Source organism: Polyodon spathula, chromosome 14, assembly GCF_017654505.1.
Source record: "Polyodon spathula isolate WHYD16114869_AA chromosome 14, ASM1765450v1, whole genome shotgun sequence".
Lineage (NCBI taxonomy): Eukaryota > Metazoa > Chordata > Actinopteri > Acipenseriformes > Polyodontidae > Polyodon > Polyodon spathula.
The window spans coordinates 19,051,596-19,072,165 of NC_054547.1; the positions used below are offsets into that span (position 1 = coordinate 19,051,596).

A 20,570-nucleotide genomic window follows, 5' to 3' on the forward strand; every position below is an offset into this window, starting at 1 on the left:
ACCAAAATCTAATTTTAGATAAAATAACACAAAATGTTGATACTTATTTAATTTATTTGTTAAAGAAAGTTATCAACACCCAATGCCCCCGTGTGAAAAAGTAATTGCCCCCTTAGACTCAATAACTGGTTACACCACCAAACGCAACCTGTAGTTATTGATCAGTCTCTCACAGCGCCGTGGAGGAATTTTGGCCCACTCTTTCATGCAGAACAGCTTCAACTCTGTGACATTTGTAGGGTTTTCAAGCATAAACTGCTTGTTTTCAGGTTCTGCCACAACATCTCAATGGAGTTTAGATCTGGACTTTGACTAGGCCATTCCAAAACTTGAAATTTCTTGTTCTTCAACCATTCTGATTTAGACTTGTTTGTGTGTTTTGGATCACTGTCTTGCTACATGACCCAGCTGCGCTTCAGCTTCAGCTCACGGACAGATGGCCTGACATTCTACTGTAGAATTCTGTGATACAGAGCAGAATTCACGGTTCCTTCAATGATGGCAAGTTGTCCAGGTCTTGATGCAGCAAAGCATCTCCAAATCACGACACTACCACCCCCATGCTTGACCGTTGGTATGAGGTTCTTACTGTGGAATGCAGTGTTTGATTTTCGCCAGGCATATCAGGGCCTATGTTGGCCAAAAAGTTCCACTTTTGACTCATCTATCCATAGAACATTGTTCCAGAACTCTTAAGGATCATCCTGCTTTTTGGCAAACTTGAGACAAGCATTCATGTTCTTCTTAGTGAGCAGTGGTTTCTGCCTTGCTACTCTGTCATAAATCCCATTTTTGCCCAGTGTCTTTCTGATGGTGGAGTCATGAACACTGACCTTAGCCGAAGCGAGAGAGGCCTCCAGATCCCTGGATGTTGTTATAGGGTTCTTTGTGACTTCCTGGATGATTTTGGCAGGATGGCCATTCCTGGGAAGGTTCACTACTGTCCCAAACTTTCTCCTTTTGGACAAGATGGCTCTGACTGTGGTTTGGTAGAGCCCCAGAGCCTTAGAAATGGCTTTGTAACCCTTTCCAGACTGATAGGCTTCAACAACATTTTCAGGAATTCAGGAATTTCTTTTGATCATGGCATGATGTGCCTCTGGAACCTGTGTGCTGACAACTTCACTCTGATGGTAAGGGCCACAGTTAGTCAGATTTATATTTGGCATGGCTGGCACAAATCAGGCCTGATTTGTTAACCAAAGTATTCAAACAGCTGACCCTAATTATCCCTTTAATTGGGTTGTTAACTAGGGGTGCAATAACTTTTTCACACCTGAAGATTGCATTTTTGATTACCTTGCACACCAAACAAATGAAAGACGCACCAAACTTTGGTGTCATTTTTTCTCTCAGACTTCCTCTATATACTACTACAACCAACAAAAAGATCTGACCAAATTCAATGTGAAAAATGTGCAAAAATGCAGAAAATCAGACAGGGGGCAAATACTTTATCACGGTACTTTATTTTAAAATTATACAGTATAAAAACAGATGATCAGTACAGAATTGGGATGCACAAGCATCCCAAACTACTGTACCAAATAAGAGTCAGTGTTTTAGATTTTGGAAGCGAGTCAGATCGGGGGGAGACAGATGCTGGTACGTCACTCCACATGCTTTCCAATACTGGCCCAACTTGCAAGAAAAATTTTATGTTTTTGTTTTATTTTGTGATTATGTATTCTATATGTGAAATGTAATAATTGTACATTGCTCCCTTTTCCAATGTTTATTTGGGTTAAATTTGACAGTTTTCACTTGCTTGTTCAGCAAAAAAAAAACAAAAAAAACAAAAAAAAACATTTAAGTAAACCTCAGTAATGCTATTACATAAAAATGTGAATATTGCCCAGGGAAGGATTAAAATGCAATGTAAAGTGGCATTTCTTTCAAGTACTACTTAGTAAAAGTCTTTCTTGTGTCTTTCTCTACTGCTGATGCAGACAGTGTAATTCAGTTTAAAGGTGTGATGTTCTTTTGTCAAAATAAAACTAAATCAGTTAGTTTGTTTACACATTATTATTATTGTTGTTGTTTATTTATTAGCAGATGCCCTTATCCAGGGTGACTTTCAACTGTTACAAAATATCACAGTACAAAGTATCACATTGATTGTAAATTATCATAATACAGATAAGAGCAGTTGTAAAGTACAATAAAATCAGTAGCAAAAAGGCCAAATTCCAAAAAATACACAATACAGTAAATAATTACATGTAAGAGCGGGTATGTCAAAGAGCAGTTAACGTATATAAAAATGTACTTATATGAGTAGTAAGTAATGGATGGATGAGAATGATTTCAAATAAGAGCAGTTACAAAAAAAGTGAAAACAGATACTTATAAGAGTAAAGTCAAATACAAGGTACAGGAAGTAGTTATAATTAAGAGCAGTAGTAGAATACGACAAGGTGTGGAGCAGTTCAGTGCAAGTACAAGCTGATGCAAGTACTGGTACAATTGGGTGCCATATAGTCGGAGTTGCAGTTTACAGATGCTGTCTGAACAGGTGTGTCTTGAGGAGGAGCTGGAAGGTGGTCGGGATTATTTTTAGGTTCACTTAGAAAAATGTAGGACCACCACATTCCAAGTGGCCACCTACTCAGTGTTACCTTCTAACCCCGTATACTAAGATAACACCAGCTTGAACATTATGCTGTTCACTTTTCTGAAACCCACATGTTTTTGTTTCATGATTTTAGTTTGAAAAACAAAGCATGGCTAACATGATGAGTATTTTGCTGCCTGGACAGTATTATTTTACATTAATGGGTTAGGGTTTGGCATTTTACCCTTTACTTTTCCCAACAACGTTTGAAAAGGTCAGATGGAGAAAACTTCAAAAGGTTTCTTTTTCAAGTGTTTTTTGAACTGCTGTGACATTAAGCATGATGCAGTGGCCAATAAGAGCACTAAGTACAGTACTTCAGTGAATCTGTGAAATACAGCTCATGCCTTCTTAGAAACCATAATGTGTTTCTATGTAAATGTATTTGTTACTGTTAAATGTTAAGTTTTAGAAAGGTGCAAATGTTCTATTTTGAAAGTGAAGCTCTAACTAGTGGATTAGGTGGAAGTGAGAAGTTTCATACTTGCTGTTTGGATGATGTTACTGTAAGATGGTTGAAGGTAGTAGAACAAGAACCAGAAAATCCACTTTATTGTACTTACTAAGAGAAGTTGCCCAAATATTCCACGTTTTCTGTTTATTAAGACAGTGAAGGTACCTGATTTATCAGTCACTTTGATAAACTCACTTGTCTTTTTTGTTCTGTTTTTAATTCCCAAATTGTTAAAACTGTGACTATTAATAAATAATTTGACATGTTCCAATACATACCAATATGCTTCACAAAGGAATTTTTAAAAAATGCACTGTTGAAATGGATATTTACAATACAATTCACTACCCTTTGTTTCCTTTGAGTGTTTGTTAATGAATTTGTATATCATTTACAGAGCTTGTTTAACAAACAAATTCAACCAGGCAAATCTATTTTGAGATACCTGGTATAACCCAACCTCAGTAACCATGTTGCATAGTCAGCATTATTTGAAGTAACATGTTTATAATGATATGCTCATACAATATTCCAAAGTGAGGTGAACTGTCATTTTTTGTTGTTTGCTTTGTAGGTTGTCAAACTAAAGCAGATAGAGCACACGTTAAATGAGAAGAGAATATTACAGGCTGTGTGCTTCCCGTTCCTTGTAAGGTTGGAGTATGCCTTTAAGGTAACATGTCTCTTTGATTATTAAAAATGGTTTAATGCTTTTACAGTACGTATAATCTGCATTCATATTTTCATGCTTGTTCAGTATTCTTTTTTTTAGGTGACAATTTTTTGATAATTATTTTTAATTTTTAATTATTTTTTTTTTATTCTGTTTACTGAATCACATTATGGTATTGGTGAGGGAGTTTTCATCCTTGCCTACCAATGACATGACAAAAAGCACCCTCTTTGTATCGCCTCCCCTCTGGAGCCTGCTGAGAAAGTTGCTGAGTGCTTGGTGACAGTAGTATTACTACAGCTTTGTTGTGCAACAGAAGCTGCATCACAATTTATATATATATATTTATATATATATACACACACACACACACACACACACACACACACAGTGGCTTGCAAAAGTATTCAGACCCCTGACCAATTCTCTCATATTACTGAATTACAAATGGTACTTTGAAATTTCGTTCTGTTCGATATTTTATTTTAAATCACTTAAACTCAAAATCAGTTATTGTAAGGTGACATTGGTTTTATGTTGGGAAATATTTATAAGAAAAATAAAAAACTGAAATATCTTGCTTGCAAAGTATTCAACCCCCACACATTAATATTTGGTAGAGCCACCTTTCGCTGCAAGAACAGCTTTAAGTCTTTTGGGGTAAGTATGTACCAGCTTTGCATACATTGTCGGAGTGATTTTGGCCCATTCTTCTTGGCAGATTTGCTCCAGGTTGTTCAGTTTGGTTGAATGACACTTGTGGGCCGCAATTTTCAAACAGTGCCACAGATTCTCAATGGGATTGAGATCAGGACTTTGACTGGGCCACTGTAGGACATTCACCTTTTTGTTCTTGAGCTATTCCAATGTTGCTTTGGCCTTGTGCTTAGGATCATTGTCCTGCTGAAAGGTGAATTTCCTCCCAAGCTTCAGTTTTTTAGTGGACTGAAGCAGATTCTCTTGCAGTATTTTCCTGTATTTTGCTCCATCCATTCTTCCTTCAATTGTAACAAGATGCCCAGTCCCTGCTGATGAGAAGCATCCCCACGGCATGATGCTGCCACCACCATACTTCACTGTAGGGATGGTGTGTCTTGAGGCATGGGCAGTGTTAGGTTTGCGCCACACATAGTGCTTTGAGTTTTGGCCAAAAAGCTCTATCTTGGTCTCAACTGACCACAAAATCTTTTCCCACGTCGCAACTGGGTCACTCTCATGCTTTCTGGCAAACTTCAGACGTGCTTTCAGATGGTACTTTTTGAGTAACGGCTTCTTTCTTGCCACCCTCCCATACAGGCCAGTGTTATGCAGAGCTCTTGATATGGTTGACTGGTGCACCATTACTCCACTCCCAGCCACTGAACTCTGTAGCTCCTTCAAAGTGATTGTTGGCCTCTCTGTGGCTTCTCTCACAAGTCTTCTTGTTTGAGCGCTGAGTTTTCAGGGACGGCCTTTTCTTGGCAGTGCCTGGGTGGTGTGATGCAGCTTCCACTTCCTAATTATTGTATCCAGCTGGATATCCAAACACTTGGATATTAATTTGTACCCTTTCCCTAATCTATGCATTTGTATTACTTTATCTCTAACTTCTGTAGCATGCTCTTTGGTCTTCATTTTCCTTCAGATCCACAGCCTTGCCAATGATCCTTCAACAGTGGGGGTTTTTATCCAGAAAATGTGACAGCAACTTTAATGGTTCACAGGTGGAGGCCAATGGTAAGGTAATTGTGTCCTCGTTTGGGCAATTTCTTTCATCGGTGCAAACTGGGAGCTTCCACAGCACAGGGGTTGAATACTTATGCAAGGAAGTTATTTCATTTTTTTATTTTTCTTAAAAATATTTCCCAACAAAAAAAAAACTGTCAACTTACAATAATTGATTCTGAGTTTCAGTGTTTAAAAAAAATAAATAAAAAATCAAACAGAACAAAATTTCAATGTACCATTTGTAATTCAGTAATATGAGAGAATTGGTCAGGGGTCTGAATACTTTTGCAAGTGTGTGTGTGTGTGTGTGTGTGTGTGTGTGTGGTTATAATATGTGTAAAATGTCACCTTGAGGCAAGTCTGACAATAGCCATGCCATTGGCTGTTGTAGCTCCTTGTCTGTATGTCTGGGAATTTAAATAGGCCTGTGCACGCCTTCAGATCACTCCTACTGTTTTAATTATCCACCATATGGACTCTGAGACACTGCAATAAAAGTTATCTGTGATCATGCCTGTTAGATGGCTGTAGCTACTTAAGTCCATCTGGTGGAGAGTAGTGGTATGAGTAGGATACACAGCTGGGGCATTAAACCTTTCTTTTCTTTCTTTTTCTTTTTTTTTTTTTTAATTAGTCTTATGAATCAGATGCAACAATTAAACAAGGCTGAGCTGAATAAAGATGTATACACAGTCCCAACTGTTTCAGACAAAAGTATTATTATCAGATTTCTTTTTTATTTTACTTTAGGACAACTCTAATTTATATATGGTGATGGAGTATGTTCCAGGAGGAGAAATGTTTTCACATCTTAGAAGAATCGGAAGGTTTAGGTAAGTTGCAGCTTCTTAATCATGGATATTGTAGTTGGATTTAGTATGACTTTTTTTTCACTTCATTTTACAAACAGATTGAGAATTGTTTTCAAATCATCTTTGGTGATACCAAAGTATTCTGAAGCCTAGTAGTTTTTATGTGGAAATTCTTTTGTACTTTGCAAATAAACAAAGTTAATCTTCACATTCTGATTAGACTGTCTCTTGCTATTTATGTTTCTTTTTTTGTTGTTGCTGATTTTGAAAAGTATTACTATATGTACAGTATAAGTAATGGGAGACTAAACCTCAAACTAACTTGTTATTGTTTTGTTCTTCCTTCAAAAGTGAACCCCACGCACGATTTTATGCAGCTCAGATAGTACTGACATTTGAGTACCTCCATTCACTAGACCTCATCTACAGAGATCTGAAACCTGAAAATCTTTTAATCGATCAACATGGGTACATCCAGGTATGGAACTAACAATTTTTTATACCTGAGTGATCCTTAGAAAATGAGGCAAACCAGTTAGATGAACTGAGAGTCTCAAACCATATAATTATAATAAACTCCCCCTATAAGCATATCATTAATTTGAGCTGTTTTTCCAATATCCATCTAATTGATAACTTAAACGTGGTTATTTGCATTGTTCTGTGTGCTGCACAACAATTTTACTGGTTCCATCGTTACAAAATATATGTATTATTATTATATAAAACATGTATTATTATTTTAGTAACCAGTTATCCAAATTGTGTAATATGAGGTACTGTTTAAACGTTATGATTTCATTTTATCTCGTATTTTTGGGTTTAGGTCACAGACTTTGGCTTTGCCAAAAGAGTAAAAGGCAGAACTTGGACGTTGTGTGGAACTCCAGAATATCTGGCTCCAGAGATTATCCTCAGCAAGGTAAAGCACTGACAGATTTACACTGGTGTTACAAAGCATATATCATGCTTGCTTGTGTGTGTGTGTTTGTGTGTGTTTTAATGTACTTCTCTACCAGTACAGGCACATTCAGAGGGTGCTTGTAATTGTAGTTTATGTTATTATACCCAAATGCAGTTAAAGGCATCGATAGGAAGTTAGTGTATGATAAGTTTTTTGTGTAAAATCAGTGTAGTAAAAAAAGGTCTGCTGACTGGTTTCACAGACCCTGATTTAGACCCTATCTTGTAATACCTCAGATCTGTCAAACAAGACGATTTATAGTTTTCCAACATTGTTATTTAAGGTCTATCTCTCTGAAATATTGAGATGGTTAAAATGTGTTTACTTTTTGTTTGCATTTAGGGCTACAACAAAGCTGTGGACTGGTGGGCACTGGGTGTTCTAATCTATGAAATGGCAGCGGGCTATCCTCCATTCTTTGCTGACCAGCCTATTCAAATATATGAAAAAATTGTCTCTGGAAAGGTAGGTCAAATCTATATATGTTTTTATATCCTTCATCAAAAACAATTAATAAATAAAAAAAATAAAAAAACAGAAGTTATAGTGAGTGTCAGAATCTGTGGATAAATGATGCAACCTGTATATATGGTGTCCATTTTAGGACATCTTTAGTCCACACCCCTCCTCGAGTCAATCGTCAGCAATCAGTCCTCCTCGAAGGTTTTTTGGAGTTTTTGTTTTTTAATTGTAAGGCAAATCAAAAGATGTATTTTTTTTATTACATTTAATTTTGTTATGTGAAGCACTTTGTGATGTCTTAGGTGAACAGCGCTATGTAAAAATAAATTGATTGATTGATAAACCCGTCATTAATAATTTTTTGATTTAATAAAGTTTGTGTAGGGACAAAATCATGTCTTCATATTGTCTTTTTGTATTATGCATTAAAAAAACAGATTTTACACATCAAAATGTAACAGAAAACACTCAATTACACATCTACTATGGGGTACTCGGGCGAATCTTGCTTTTTCTTTAGATACAAATGTCTACTCGAGGAGAGGTGACGATTGATTCGAGGAGGGGTGACGACTGAGGATGTCCTAAAAGGGACACCAGATATATGTTGTTTTTGTTTTCCTTTTTATCTGAACATATGATGTATATTTACAAGATGGCTCAATAGAATTTGCATTGTGGGCCTCGCTCATCTCTACATGGGTCAGTACAAACCGCAGTCATCTATCGGGAAGCTCTATTAGCAATGGTTTCCTGCTTTATGAAAGATACTAATAGTGTACGTGTTTAAAAAAAAAAAAAAAAATGCCAGTCACTGTATGTGTGTTCACTCAGGGTCAATCATATACTGCACCGTAAGGTTTCAGAAAAATGCCACTGCTTGAAAAACTAGTAGCAAGTTAACTTCGAGCTTTGAAAATACACCTCTCCCTCGCTGTACTGAGGATTCAGATATATTGAGGTCCTGGTTTAATTTCATACTGCTCATCACAAACAACAATATAAAAAACTATTAAAAACGAAGAATTAATATTATACTGTTATCAACACATATTGCACAATACATGAAGATAATATCCTTAAGGAATAGAAAGAAGACAAGCATTGAATTGACAACAGAACTTGCAGAAGGCATATAAATATAAATGATTTCCATTACATGAGAATAGATGTTGAATTTCATGCTGATTTGAACTCAGCTCTCACCAAGATAAGCACCAACTAAGATGTAACTTTGCAGTAAACTAATGTGATCCATCTGCATCTCCATCCATTTGCGCTGTTTTCCATCTGATGATGTAGATATCCTTCTGTCTGGTGTTGATTGCTGAAGTGTAATGCTGGCTCCAGGGATCAGCTCATTTTGCCTCCCCAGAGCATCAGCATGACAACCGTCTGGATTGAGCTAAGTAGGGCACATCTCTGGGGTCTTCAAGTGGGCACCTTTATCCTCTGTGTTTTGTTGACTAGCCCATGACACCTCAAGAGGGCTCAACAGTGATTCTGGCATCCCAGCATCACCCCCCTCCATCTCCCGCTCAGCCCAGCTTACTTACCTGTTCATCAGCATTGCTTTCTTTCTATTGTGCTTGAGATCCCCATCCAGAATCTTTCTGTCTCAACCACAGCCAGTTGCTGCGCCTTTCTGCTGCTTCAGGTAAGTTTTTCACTGTGCGACGCAACTCTAGGCCACTAAACCCGACGTCTCTGAGAAACTGGGTTGTAGTGTGTGCCACAAATCCTCGACAACCCACCTCCACTGGGTAAACCCAGACTCTCCATCCTCGCTGTTCCGCTTCAGCAGCTAGTTGAGCATACCGAAGTTTCTTCCTCTCATACGCCTCATCCACAGCATCTTCCCATGGCACTGTTAACTCTACCAGATGAACAAGGTGTGCTGATCCAGACCACAAGCCAATGTCTGGTTGAAGGTTAGTGGTGGCAATCTCAGGTGTAAAAATAAGCCGTTGACCAACATCTGCCAGCATCTTCCAGTCTCTAGCATCTTCCAGTTGACCTGAGCAAGGCTTGATTTGAACACCTTTTCTTGGTGGTTGCTATCCTGGACAGAGGAATATTGTCTTTTGTGTGTAATGCTTTGATGGAACTGGTGGCAACTTATTGGTCAGGTTACGACAATGCTAAGGCCAAACATTGCAGCACCTGGTCACTGCACCAAGTAAACAGTCCTTGGCTAAGACCCACCTTACATTCTGTCAAAATGTTCCTTACTGTTGCAGGTGATGAACACAAAGGACATGAGGGATCCTCAATCACCCAGAGGTTTAGGTTCTGTGGTGATGAGAGAACATCATATGCTGATCTGATGAGGAAACTGATCCTGCTCTGTTCCATTGTCCATAGGTCTGCCAGACGATCTTGCGTTGTTCCACACTCTCCGATCTCATCCATTCTCCCTGCTTGGCCTGGGAAACGGCCTTTACACACCTGATCCTTTCTTCCTCCTCCTGTTTTTGCACCTCATTGACTACCAGCTTCCCCCGATGAGCCGGGGTTGCCTTGTGCCATGTAGGAGGAGCTGAACTGAGACCAAAACCTCCTTTTCCATGCTGAACTTGCCCCATATCTCTGATCCAAAGGGCAGCCTTAGCATCTTCCACAGCTTTCTTTGCCACTCATTTTCTTCCAGTTTTCAACACAGGTGCTGCCTCCCTTACGCATTTGTCACGTGAATCTACTAATGTCATTTCCAGTCAGACTTTGGCGCACTTAAACTCCTCGTTTAGAGCAGAGATTGGTAGTTGCAGTATTCCTTTACCATAAAGTCCCATTCTGCCTAGGCAGCGTGGAACTCCCAACACCTTGGCGCCATGACCAGGTGATGCGATGTTTGGCCTTCTCAAACTGAACGCAGTTGGGATTCAAGGAAACACATGTACATGGATTAGGGAGTGGTTAACATGTAGAAAACAGAAAGTACTGATTAGAGGAAAAACCTCAGAATGGAGTGTGGTAACCAGTGGTGTACCACAGGGATCAGTATTAGGTCCTCTGCTATTCCTAATCTACATTAATGATTTAGATTCTGGTATAGTAAGCAAACTTGTTAAATTTGCAGACACAAAAATACGAGGAGTGGCAAACACTGTTGCGCAGCAAAGGTCATTCAAAATGATCTAGACAGGATTCAGAACTGGGCAGACACATGGCAAATGACATTTAATAGAGAAAAGTGTAAGGTACTGCACGCAGGAAATAAAAATGTACATTATAAATATCATATGGGAGATACTGAAATTGGAGAAGGAATCTATGAAAAAGACCTAGGAGTTTTTGTTGACTCAGAAATGTCTTCATCTAGACAATGTGGGGAAGCTATAAAAAAGGCTAACAAGATGCTCGGATACATTGTGAAAAGTGTTGAATTTAAATCAAGGGAAGTAATGTTAAAACTGTACAATGCACTAGTAAGACCTCATCTTGAATATTGTGTTCAGTTCTGGTAACCTCGCTATAAAAAAGATATTGCTGCTCTAGAAAGAATGCAAAGAAGAGCGACCAGAATTATTCCGGTCTTAAAAGGCATGTCATATGCAGACAGGCTAAAAGGATTGAATCTGTTCAGTCTTGAACAAAGAAGACTACGCGGCGACCTAATTCAAGCATTCAAAATTCTAAAAGGTATTGACAATGTCGACCCAAGGGACTTTTTTCGACCTGAAAAAAGAAACAAGGACCAGGGGTCACAAATGGAGATTAGACAAAGGGGCATTCAGAACAGAAAATAGGAGGCACTTTTTTACACAGAGAATCGTGAGGGTCTGGAATCAACTCCCCAGTAATGTTGTTGAAGCTGACACCCTGGGATCCTTCAAGAAGCTGCTTGATGAGATTCTGGGATCAATAAGCTACTAACAACCAAACGAGCAAGATGGGCCGAATGGCCTCCTCTCATTTTGTAAACTTTCTTATGTTCTTATATGAACTGATTAAAGCTTCCAGCTTCTCAACTGTTGTCAAGGAAACCTCGTACACAGTCAGCGGACACAGTAGTCTTGGCAGTAGACCAAACTGAAAGCACCAGAGTTTCAGTTTGCCTGGTAAAGCGCTGCTGTCTTTGCTGTTCAACCCTTCCACTGCTTGTTGTCTAACTTCTCCCACACGAACTGGCTTCTCGGACACTTGGTATTGCCTCACCATTAATGTAGAACCTTTGTCTGCTACTTTACCTTTAATTATAGAGATGCTGTTTGATTTAGTGGGCTTGAATTGCATTCGTGCCCATTCAGTGTTATTGGTCAATTTGCCCAATAACCGATTAGTGCAGGCTACTGTTGTAGTCATTGTAGTCATGTCATCCATGTATGCTCAAATTGATGGTAGTCACATTCCAGAAGCCAAGCCCTCTCCTCCCACTACCCATTTTGATGTCCTAATAATTACTTCCATTGCCATGGTAAAAGCCAGTGGAGAAATGGTACATCCTGCCATTATTCCAACTTGTAGGCATTACCATGTAGTGCTGAATTCTAAGTTGAAAAACTAAATTGTAAATCTCCAAAGTAGGCGTTCACTACATTTCATCTGAAGCAGGCTGTGATGTCGCTGCCAAAACTTTATCCGCCCATTACACTAAATTCCCCTCTGTGATGTAACACAAAAAAAACCATCAGGACGTGAACATCTGTCCTTCCCCTATCTAATGATGTGTTTCAGGCCTGTACTGCAAAGTACAGTGACCCTGTAAGTTTAGTCCTAAAAGCTCACTTCATTATGATCGTGTTAACACAGTCCTGGTCCTTAAATGTTAATCTTGAAATCCCACACAGGATCCCACACACACACACACAGGAGAGAGAGAGAAAATGAACAAAAGTTTAAAATGGTCACTGTTTGGATTTTAGGTACGATTCCCCTCACACTTCAGTTCAGACTTGAAAGACCTTCTGAGGAATTTACTTCAGGTAGATCTGACCAAACGGTATGGCAATCTGAAGAATGGTGTAAATGACATTAAGAACCACAAATGGTTTGCAACTACAGATTGGATTGCCATCTACGAGAGAAAGGTAAGTCCAGTTTATATTGTAAAGACGTACAATCATTTAAAAATTAAAATGAAACCGATATTAGATTAGACTTTTTATTGTTTTGTATTGTGGAATGTAGTTGCTAAAGCATTACTCAGTGACCGGTTTCTCATTTTTTAATTATTATTATCAAAACACACAGCATTTTTGCCTTTTGTGGTAAGGTAAATTGTAGTAAAAGAATAGCAAAGCCATGCATAGTTTTAATTTGGACTCTTAAACATTGAACATTGCAAAAACGGTCCTGAGCATTATTTGAATTAATTCTGCCCATAAATGTTTCTGTTGACCAGCTTTACGGGAGTCAAATAAACATTTCTCTCCTTGTCAATTTAAATTACATATATTTGAATTTATTTTGAGTTGATCAGCATTTTAGTAAGCCAGGCATGTGTGAAACAAATCCATAATAGGTAAAGTTGCTAGCGATAACACTAAAGCCCCTCGCTCATTATAGGTTCTTAATAGTACATGGTTATATAACTGGAGACAATACATAATCCTCTATGGCTGGATTCAAGCTATTCAAGTGTATTCTTTGTTCTGTTTTCAGAACCTTGTCAGATTTGATTGACTTGACTTTTTCAACTACACCAAATTGTAGATAAACTGTATCCAGAGTGATAGCCTGGAAGTACTGGACTGAAACCAAAAGTCTTTGTTTCTGATAGCAAATTGAAACTGCCTTTTCTCAGTCTGTCTTGTTTTGCATGCAGGTGGAAGCCCCTTTCATACCAAAGTGCAGAGGCCCTGGGGATACAAGCAACTTTGACGACTATGAAGAAGAGGACATCCGCGTGTCTGTTACAGAAAAATGTGCAAAAGAGTTTTCAGATTTTTAGAATGTGAGCGAGGTTGCATCAGGGCTCGTATATTGGGATCTTTGCACTCTGCTAAGAGATGTGGTGGAGCTGAGACCATCATATTTGTTAAAACAATTACCTAGTTCCTTCATTCCACAAGGCTGAATGAAGTCCTTAATGCCATGGTCCTTGAGCGCAGTTAGCACTAACCCTCATACACAGGCACATTTAAGCAGACACTCCCTGTGCTGCGATACAAAATACTAGACCACTTTCTTAACTTTTTGTTTATTTTGAGTTCTGAAGCAGTTGTCTTTGTCTTTTAATGTTGTTCTCCTCCCCCCTCTTTTTTTTAAACAAAGTGGTATTTTACAAAAGAAAAAAAACATTTTATGTCTATTTAATGATTGAGTGATTGTATCAGAAGGTGTTGCACTTGGTGTGATATAGGTTGAAATGAAAGAAAGGTGTTGCTTCTAGTGTTTGCCAACCAACGGTTTTTGTCTTTTACGTGTCTGAGACTTTAAAAGTTATTAAAGAAAAATATTCTCGTAGCTCAGACTAGAATCTAGTCAACATTCTTGGCATCTTTAGGAAGTAGTACTTGTTCTTTGTGTGTGTATATATATATATATATATATATATATATATATATATATATATATATATATATATATATATATATATATATCGATCAAACAAGAATAAAGCGTTTTGGTTATCCAAGCATGACCAAAACTAGAATGAATTTGATGGCTGATGCAGGGTAGACAGAGCCCCGTGCCTTGAGTATTCTTGTATAATCAATCCCTATCAATTGTTCATTCTTCATCAGGGCAGTATCCATGCCTTAATACAGCTAGATACTGCACAGTGCGGCAAACCTGCAGATACAGCAGAACATTGTCAAAGTAGAGAGATCTTTTTACCATTTGTAGCAGTGTTTTACCAGTATGTCAGGTCATAGATCATTTTGTTTCAACTCCTGTAATCCTTTTATTGAAGTAATGTTGGTACATTTTTAAATGAGGCACAAGGTAAAAGAAAAGTTTCAGGTACTAAGAGACAATTTGGTCCCCTTTTAAAATTTGGTAGACTTCTCTGTCACTGTATAGCTCCGCTGCAAGCTGTGTTAAAACAAAAAAAAGCTGTACTTTGAGTGAAGTGCTATACTGAAGTGGTCCATTGCTAGCTGCAACGTGTGCAAAAAGGGTTACTGACATTTATTTTCTGTGGCACAGTGTTGGTAAAACCTGACTGGGCACGTGCATTAACAAAAGTCACTCCGTTTTGAGTTTTTAGTGCTTAAGTTGTGTTTTGCAAAGTTCTCAAATGAGATGTGTAAAACTTGCCATATCTGTATGTATTAGCCATTATCTTGCATTTCTTTGTCACAACTTTTAGATAGGTAGGGTTTTTTTTTTTTTTTTTGCTTGATTTTAATTTCTGTTCACACACCAACTAAGACAAATGCTGATGTGTGCAAGCTTCAGCACTTTCTATCCTGTTTAATTGTGTTTTTGAGACTCATTTCATAAGTTACACCTTTTTGCTTTTGTTTTCTTATACATATGTGTTTTTATGTATACACATATTAGGGAAAGATGCTATCAAATAATAAATCTTTGGTTTTTTTTTTTGAACAGTTAAAAAGGACATAGTTAAAACTGTCTTCAAGAAAGTGCATATCAAGCCCATAGACATGAAATAATACCTTTTAAACATTAAAACAGATTGTCAGTGTATAGCCATCGTACTTGTTGGAGTGTCGGTGAATAATACACTGACATCAGCTATATGACACGCCTCAAAAACAATTCTTTGTCATCATTTTACATTACCAGTATGGGCTCTACTATCAGTTCTATGTATTTGGTTTGTTGGATATTTTGCACAACAATGTCATTAGAAGGCTGACACTGATCGTAGTTTTTGTCCACCCATATTTACTTGTATGTGCAAGGGAAGTATAAAATACTTTGCTGTAGCAGATTTTATGTAACAAAAGATATATACGTCACGTTAATAAATTAAAAATAATAAAAAAAATCTTTGTATGAAAATGTTAAACTCTTTTGTATTTCATTTAGACTTGAGGATATGCTGTTGTATGCTAGCTGTATGCGATAAATTCTACAGTAACTTTGTTGTCAATTTATGGACATAAAAGATTTTAATAAACGCTGGAGATCACATTTCCTTTCTCTTAGAATTTTAGATGTTCTTTAAAAAAAGGTTATTGTTACTATCATATCTTAAATTCTCAGAAGTCTGGCAATAACAAGTTGGCTATTGCTACTCTATCACAGCCTGTAAAACTTGATATATATTTCTTGGCTTCTAAAAGAGAAATTCGCTAATAGCTTAAATTCTTCTAAACATAATTTGGTTACCTGTAAAGGCTTTAACATTTGGGCAATAACTAAGATTTTTTTTTTTTTTATTGTTCCTCGGTAAAACCAGTATATTTAAGTTAGGGAAACAAAACATAATATTATTTTTTACTTGATAGTGCTTTGTAACAATTGTTTATAATGTGTTTTGACCACTTACAAATCAACTAACAAAGTATTTTTCCTCTCTGTTCACACCACGTTACAATGCTTCAAAAGATGATTGTCCTGGGGCCCGTTTCATAAAAGCAATTTGCAAGGAATTGCTGTCGCAGACCCCTCGCAGATTGCAATTTGTGTTTCATAAAACTTTCGCAGGGCTGCAACGTCGCAGACTTTCACTAGAAACCTGCGATTGCCAGACAGCAGTCGCAAGTAGCAATTTCCATCGCAGATCCTGTTTTGGGACATACCATGGAGCTCGTACTACTAGCTCACTGTGGAGCTGTATGCTTTATTGAATGGGAAACAAAACTGAACCAGGTAACTACAGACCAGTAAGCCTGACTTCTATTATATGCAAACTTATGGAAACTATAATAAGATCCAAAATGGAAAAGTACCTATATGGTAACGGTGCCAGGAGACAGTCAACATGGTTTTAGGAAAGGGAGATCGTGTCTAACTAACTTGCTTGATTTTTTTGAGGATGCAACTTCGGTAATGGATAATTGCAAAGCATATGACATGGTTTATTTAGATTTCCAGAAAGCTTTTGACAAAGTCCCACACAAAAGATTAATTCTCAAACTGAATGCAGTAGGGATTCAAGGAAACACGTACATGGATTAGGGAGTGGTTAACATGTAGAAAACAGAAAGTAGTGACTAGAGGAGAAACCTCAGAATGGAGTGTGGTAACCAGTGGTATACCACAGGGACCAGTATTAGGTCCTCTGCTATTCCTAATCTACATTAATGATTTAGATTCTGGTATAGTAAGCAAACTTGTTAAATTTGCAGACGACACAAAAATAGGAGGAGTGGCAAACACTGTTGCAGAAGCAAAGGTTATTCAAAATGATCTAGACACGATTCAGAACTGGGCAGACACATGGCAAATGACATTTAATAGAGAAAAGTGTAAGGTACTGCACGCAGGAAATAAAAATGTGCATTATAAATATCATATGGGAGTATTTATGAAAAAGACCTAGGAGTTTTTGTTGACTCAGAAATGTCTTCATCTAGACAATGTGGGGAAGCTATAAAAAAGGCCAACAAGATGCTTGGCTACATTGTGAAAAGTGTTGAATTTAAATCGGGGAATGGTTAAAACTGTATCATTTCATAAAGAATCCAATACTTGTTCTGGGAGGATACAAAACTTAAAAAAACACAACAAAGCTTTACTAGAAGTAGATTAACAATGTTAACACCCCTTCAAATTCGAATACATTATTTTTTCCGGTTGAAAACACAAAAAAACAAGAACCGATGTAACACAAAAAGCGAGTGTGTTAAAACTGTACAATGCATTAGTAAGACCTCATCTTGAATATTGTGTTCAGTTCTGGTCACCTTTCTATAAAAAAGATATTGCTGCTCTAGAAAGAGTGCAAAGAAAAGCGACCAGAATTATTCCAGGTTTAAAAGACATGTCATATGCCGACAGGCTAAAAGAATTGAATCTGTTCAGTCTTGAACAAAGAAGACTACGTGGCGACCTAATTCAAGCATTCAAAATTCTAAAAGGTATTGACAATGTTGACCCAAGGGACTTTTTTCGACCTGAAAAAAGAAATGAGGACCAGGGGTCACAAATGGAGATTAGTCAAAGGGGCGTTCAGAACAGAAAATAGGAGGCACTTTTTTACACAGAGAATTGTGAGGGTCTGGAATCAACTCCCCAGTAATGTTGTTGAAGCTGACACTGAAGAAACTGCTTGATAAGATTCTGGGATCAATAAGCTACTAACAACCAAACGAGCAAGATGGGCCGAATGGCCTCCTCTCGTATTGAGAATACAAAAGAGTCTCAGTTTGTAACTGATGATGACAATGTGAACCCCCCCCCCCCCCCCCCACCACCACCACCACCACACCACACAGTATACTTTTTTTTTTTTTTTTTTACAAAAGGTTTAAATTACAGAACAAAATAATGTATTTATTTACGTGTGTCCCAAAGTTATGTGGTTGAAAAGCATCAGTAACTGAGGCAAGGTCAAGTTGTAAAAACAAAATAAAATTAAATACAATCATTTACCAAAAGTTCTGATTCATTCAGTATGATAATAGCATTATTGGGGAGATCGCCTTGCTTTAAACTGGCGGCAATGTCATGCAGCAATTATTACTTTAATAATAATAATAATAATAATAATAATAATAATAATAATAATGATAATACAAAGAAAATAAAATATGTACAAATAAATTAAATAACACAAACGTGATACAAGTAAATAAAATGGATCAAACACGTGACAAAAATAGTGAGAAGTGCCTCCTTCTCACTAGATTAAATCTAAAAGAAACCTACCATATCCCCAAATAATGAAGCTTTGTTGCAGCAGCCACCTGCATGTTATTACCTGCCCCACATGTTTAAGCAGTGAGGCTAAATGCAGCTTGATTATCAGGCATGTCCCTAAAGACTAATAAAAGTGTAAAAGTAGCGAGTGTGCTTAGCTGGTTATATACGTTTTGTCCAAAAGACCATTTTCAGAAAAGTAAACACAGATCAGTACACTTTTTCTTTAAATACTTTTGCAACACAGCGTTGATTATTTTTTTTTTTCTACACAGCTGAAGAAGGGCTTTCCTTATGTATGTATAGAACTTCAAAGTACAGCCTGTCACTTTTCACTTTTGTCTTGTCGACCGTGAGGTATTTTGGTTTTCCTCAATCATCTTTAATGATTTTTTTTTTTATCTCCCTTTTAATTTTGTTCTGTTTTGCTAGATCCATCACTTTCATATTCAGTGTTTACTGCAGCAGTGATCATTTGCAACTTTTTTTTCTTCGTCACTAAAACTTCCAGAAAACTCGCCAATTAGAACAGATTTGTGTCGACCAGCCCCATTTCAATAAGTGTATCATTTTTTTGTTCTTAAAATAAAATGCTCTCCTTTGCAACCCTACTGTTGATTATTTACCTAATCGGTCACTGTGCCTTAAAATGGAGTACCGAGTTAGTGATTTCACTCATCACAGAGCACAAAAGAGTGAGCGCAAGCGACGGCACCTGCGAAGAGATTTATGAAACGCATGCAGCGCCAACCTGTGCTTCCTCACAGCCTCATCGCAATCGCAGACTTTTATGAAACGGGAACCCTTCAAACTTGCAGGCTTATCTGGGTTAAACCCAATATTCCTTTTTCTTCTGTTCTAGAGTCTCTTCTGAATTCTGAAATGGTGATTGATTTCTATCTATAAAGAAAAGTTCCTGTGCCATTTGCTGCAGTTATAAGATTTGACATCCCACATTATTCTTTACTTGGTATTCTGTGCACACTGCAAGTTTCAAAGCGGTGTAACAGTCACCAGTATTGATGTCGGTACTAAGTACAGAAGTATAATATCACAGCCAGAACCAGAATCTGCTGTTGTACATGAATAGATTTATAAGATGCATAAAAACAAATAATAATATATTTGATACAAATATGAATCTTTGTGTTGCTAAGGGTTCTCTTTAAATTGTCCAAGGCAATTGAGAGATCTTCAGTGTTTTTACCACAACTACAAATTGAAGATGCACTTTATTGTTAATTAACTTACTTTGTGCTTTACATTGTATTATGTAAATGTTATCAAGGTTTGTTGCCATTTTGTACGCATATGGAAATATTTTTTGTTTTTGTTAGCCAAGAGAGAATGAATTTAACCACAGTGTCACCTAATCCTGCTCAAGCTTTGGTTGAGTTCTGGCCTAAAGAACATGTGCCTCATGTTGGTCCTCCAAAACCACTATATGCAACACCAGAGGTGTGTTCAACTAGGAGAATGTTTAAAAACAGATTTAAACTTTTTTCTGTTGGTGCTGTGTTCGCCTCAAACGTTTGCTAACTGAGGCGAACGCTCTGAAGAGGTAGTTTGCGTAAAACAATAATGGCGACAGGCTGGAAGAACATTTCTTTGACTCTGGGGGATGGACAAATTGTCGATTTATATGACAAAAAAGAAGCTGAAAGAGTTACTTCAGGTATGTTTAATATTATAATGTGACTTATTTATAAAATATCCGTATTTTTCAATTGATGAAATCTGTATTCATTTATGATGATGATGATGGTAAGGGTCTGTCTACATAGAAAGCAAAAATAAAAAAATATGAATTCCAGTTTTAAAATAGCAAATCCAGCTGTTTTGCATTCTGGTTTTAGGATGTGTTGCATATTTGAAATGTTCGTTTTCAACACAGTTCAAAAGTTCTCCTAGTTGAACGCACCTCTGGTAATCATTGTAGGTCCACCCAGGTACATACGAGGCTAAAATTTGCTTTTCAAATTGTATTTGTAACACATATTGATAAACTTTATTTTGTATTTTAATTGTTATAAAATGCACAAGATGAATCCTTGGTAATGAATACACAGAAAAATATTTGGCACATTTCAGTTATAAGTTTACTGAATTGCCCAAGAAAGCCTTTTATGTAGAAAAATAATTATATATTAAAAATACAAAAC

General features: G+C 37.2%; 1 protein-coding gene across 2 annotated transcripts in view; it reads left to right on the forward strand.

The window, feature by feature from the left end:
- Positions 1-20,570, forward strand: part of LOC121326749 (cAMP-dependent protein kinase catalytic subunit beta) — an 83,551-nt gene that overhangs the window by 54,104 nt on the left and 8,877 nt on the right. The window contains exons 4-10 of one of the 2 annotated variants that reach the window (XM_041270197.1): positions 3,643-3,741; positions 6,199-6,281; positions 6,612-6,738; positions 7,087-7,182; positions 7,567-7,689; positions 12,552-12,716; positions 13,454-14,173. In XM_041270197.1, the coding sequence (XP_041126131.1) occupies positions 3,643-3,741; positions 6,199-6,281; positions 6,612-6,738; positions 7,087-7,182; positions 7,567-7,689; positions 12,552-12,716; positions 13,454-13,579 (819 nt within the window). In that variant the 3' untranslated portion in view covers positions 13,580-14,173. Of the gene's footprint in view, positions 1-3,642; positions 3,742-6,198; positions 6,282-6,611; positions 6,739-7,086; positions 7,183-7,566; positions 7,690-12,551; positions 12,717-13,453; positions 14,174-20,570 lie in introns of those variants that run through there. The other variant, XM_041270198.1, reaches the window with a different exon arrangement.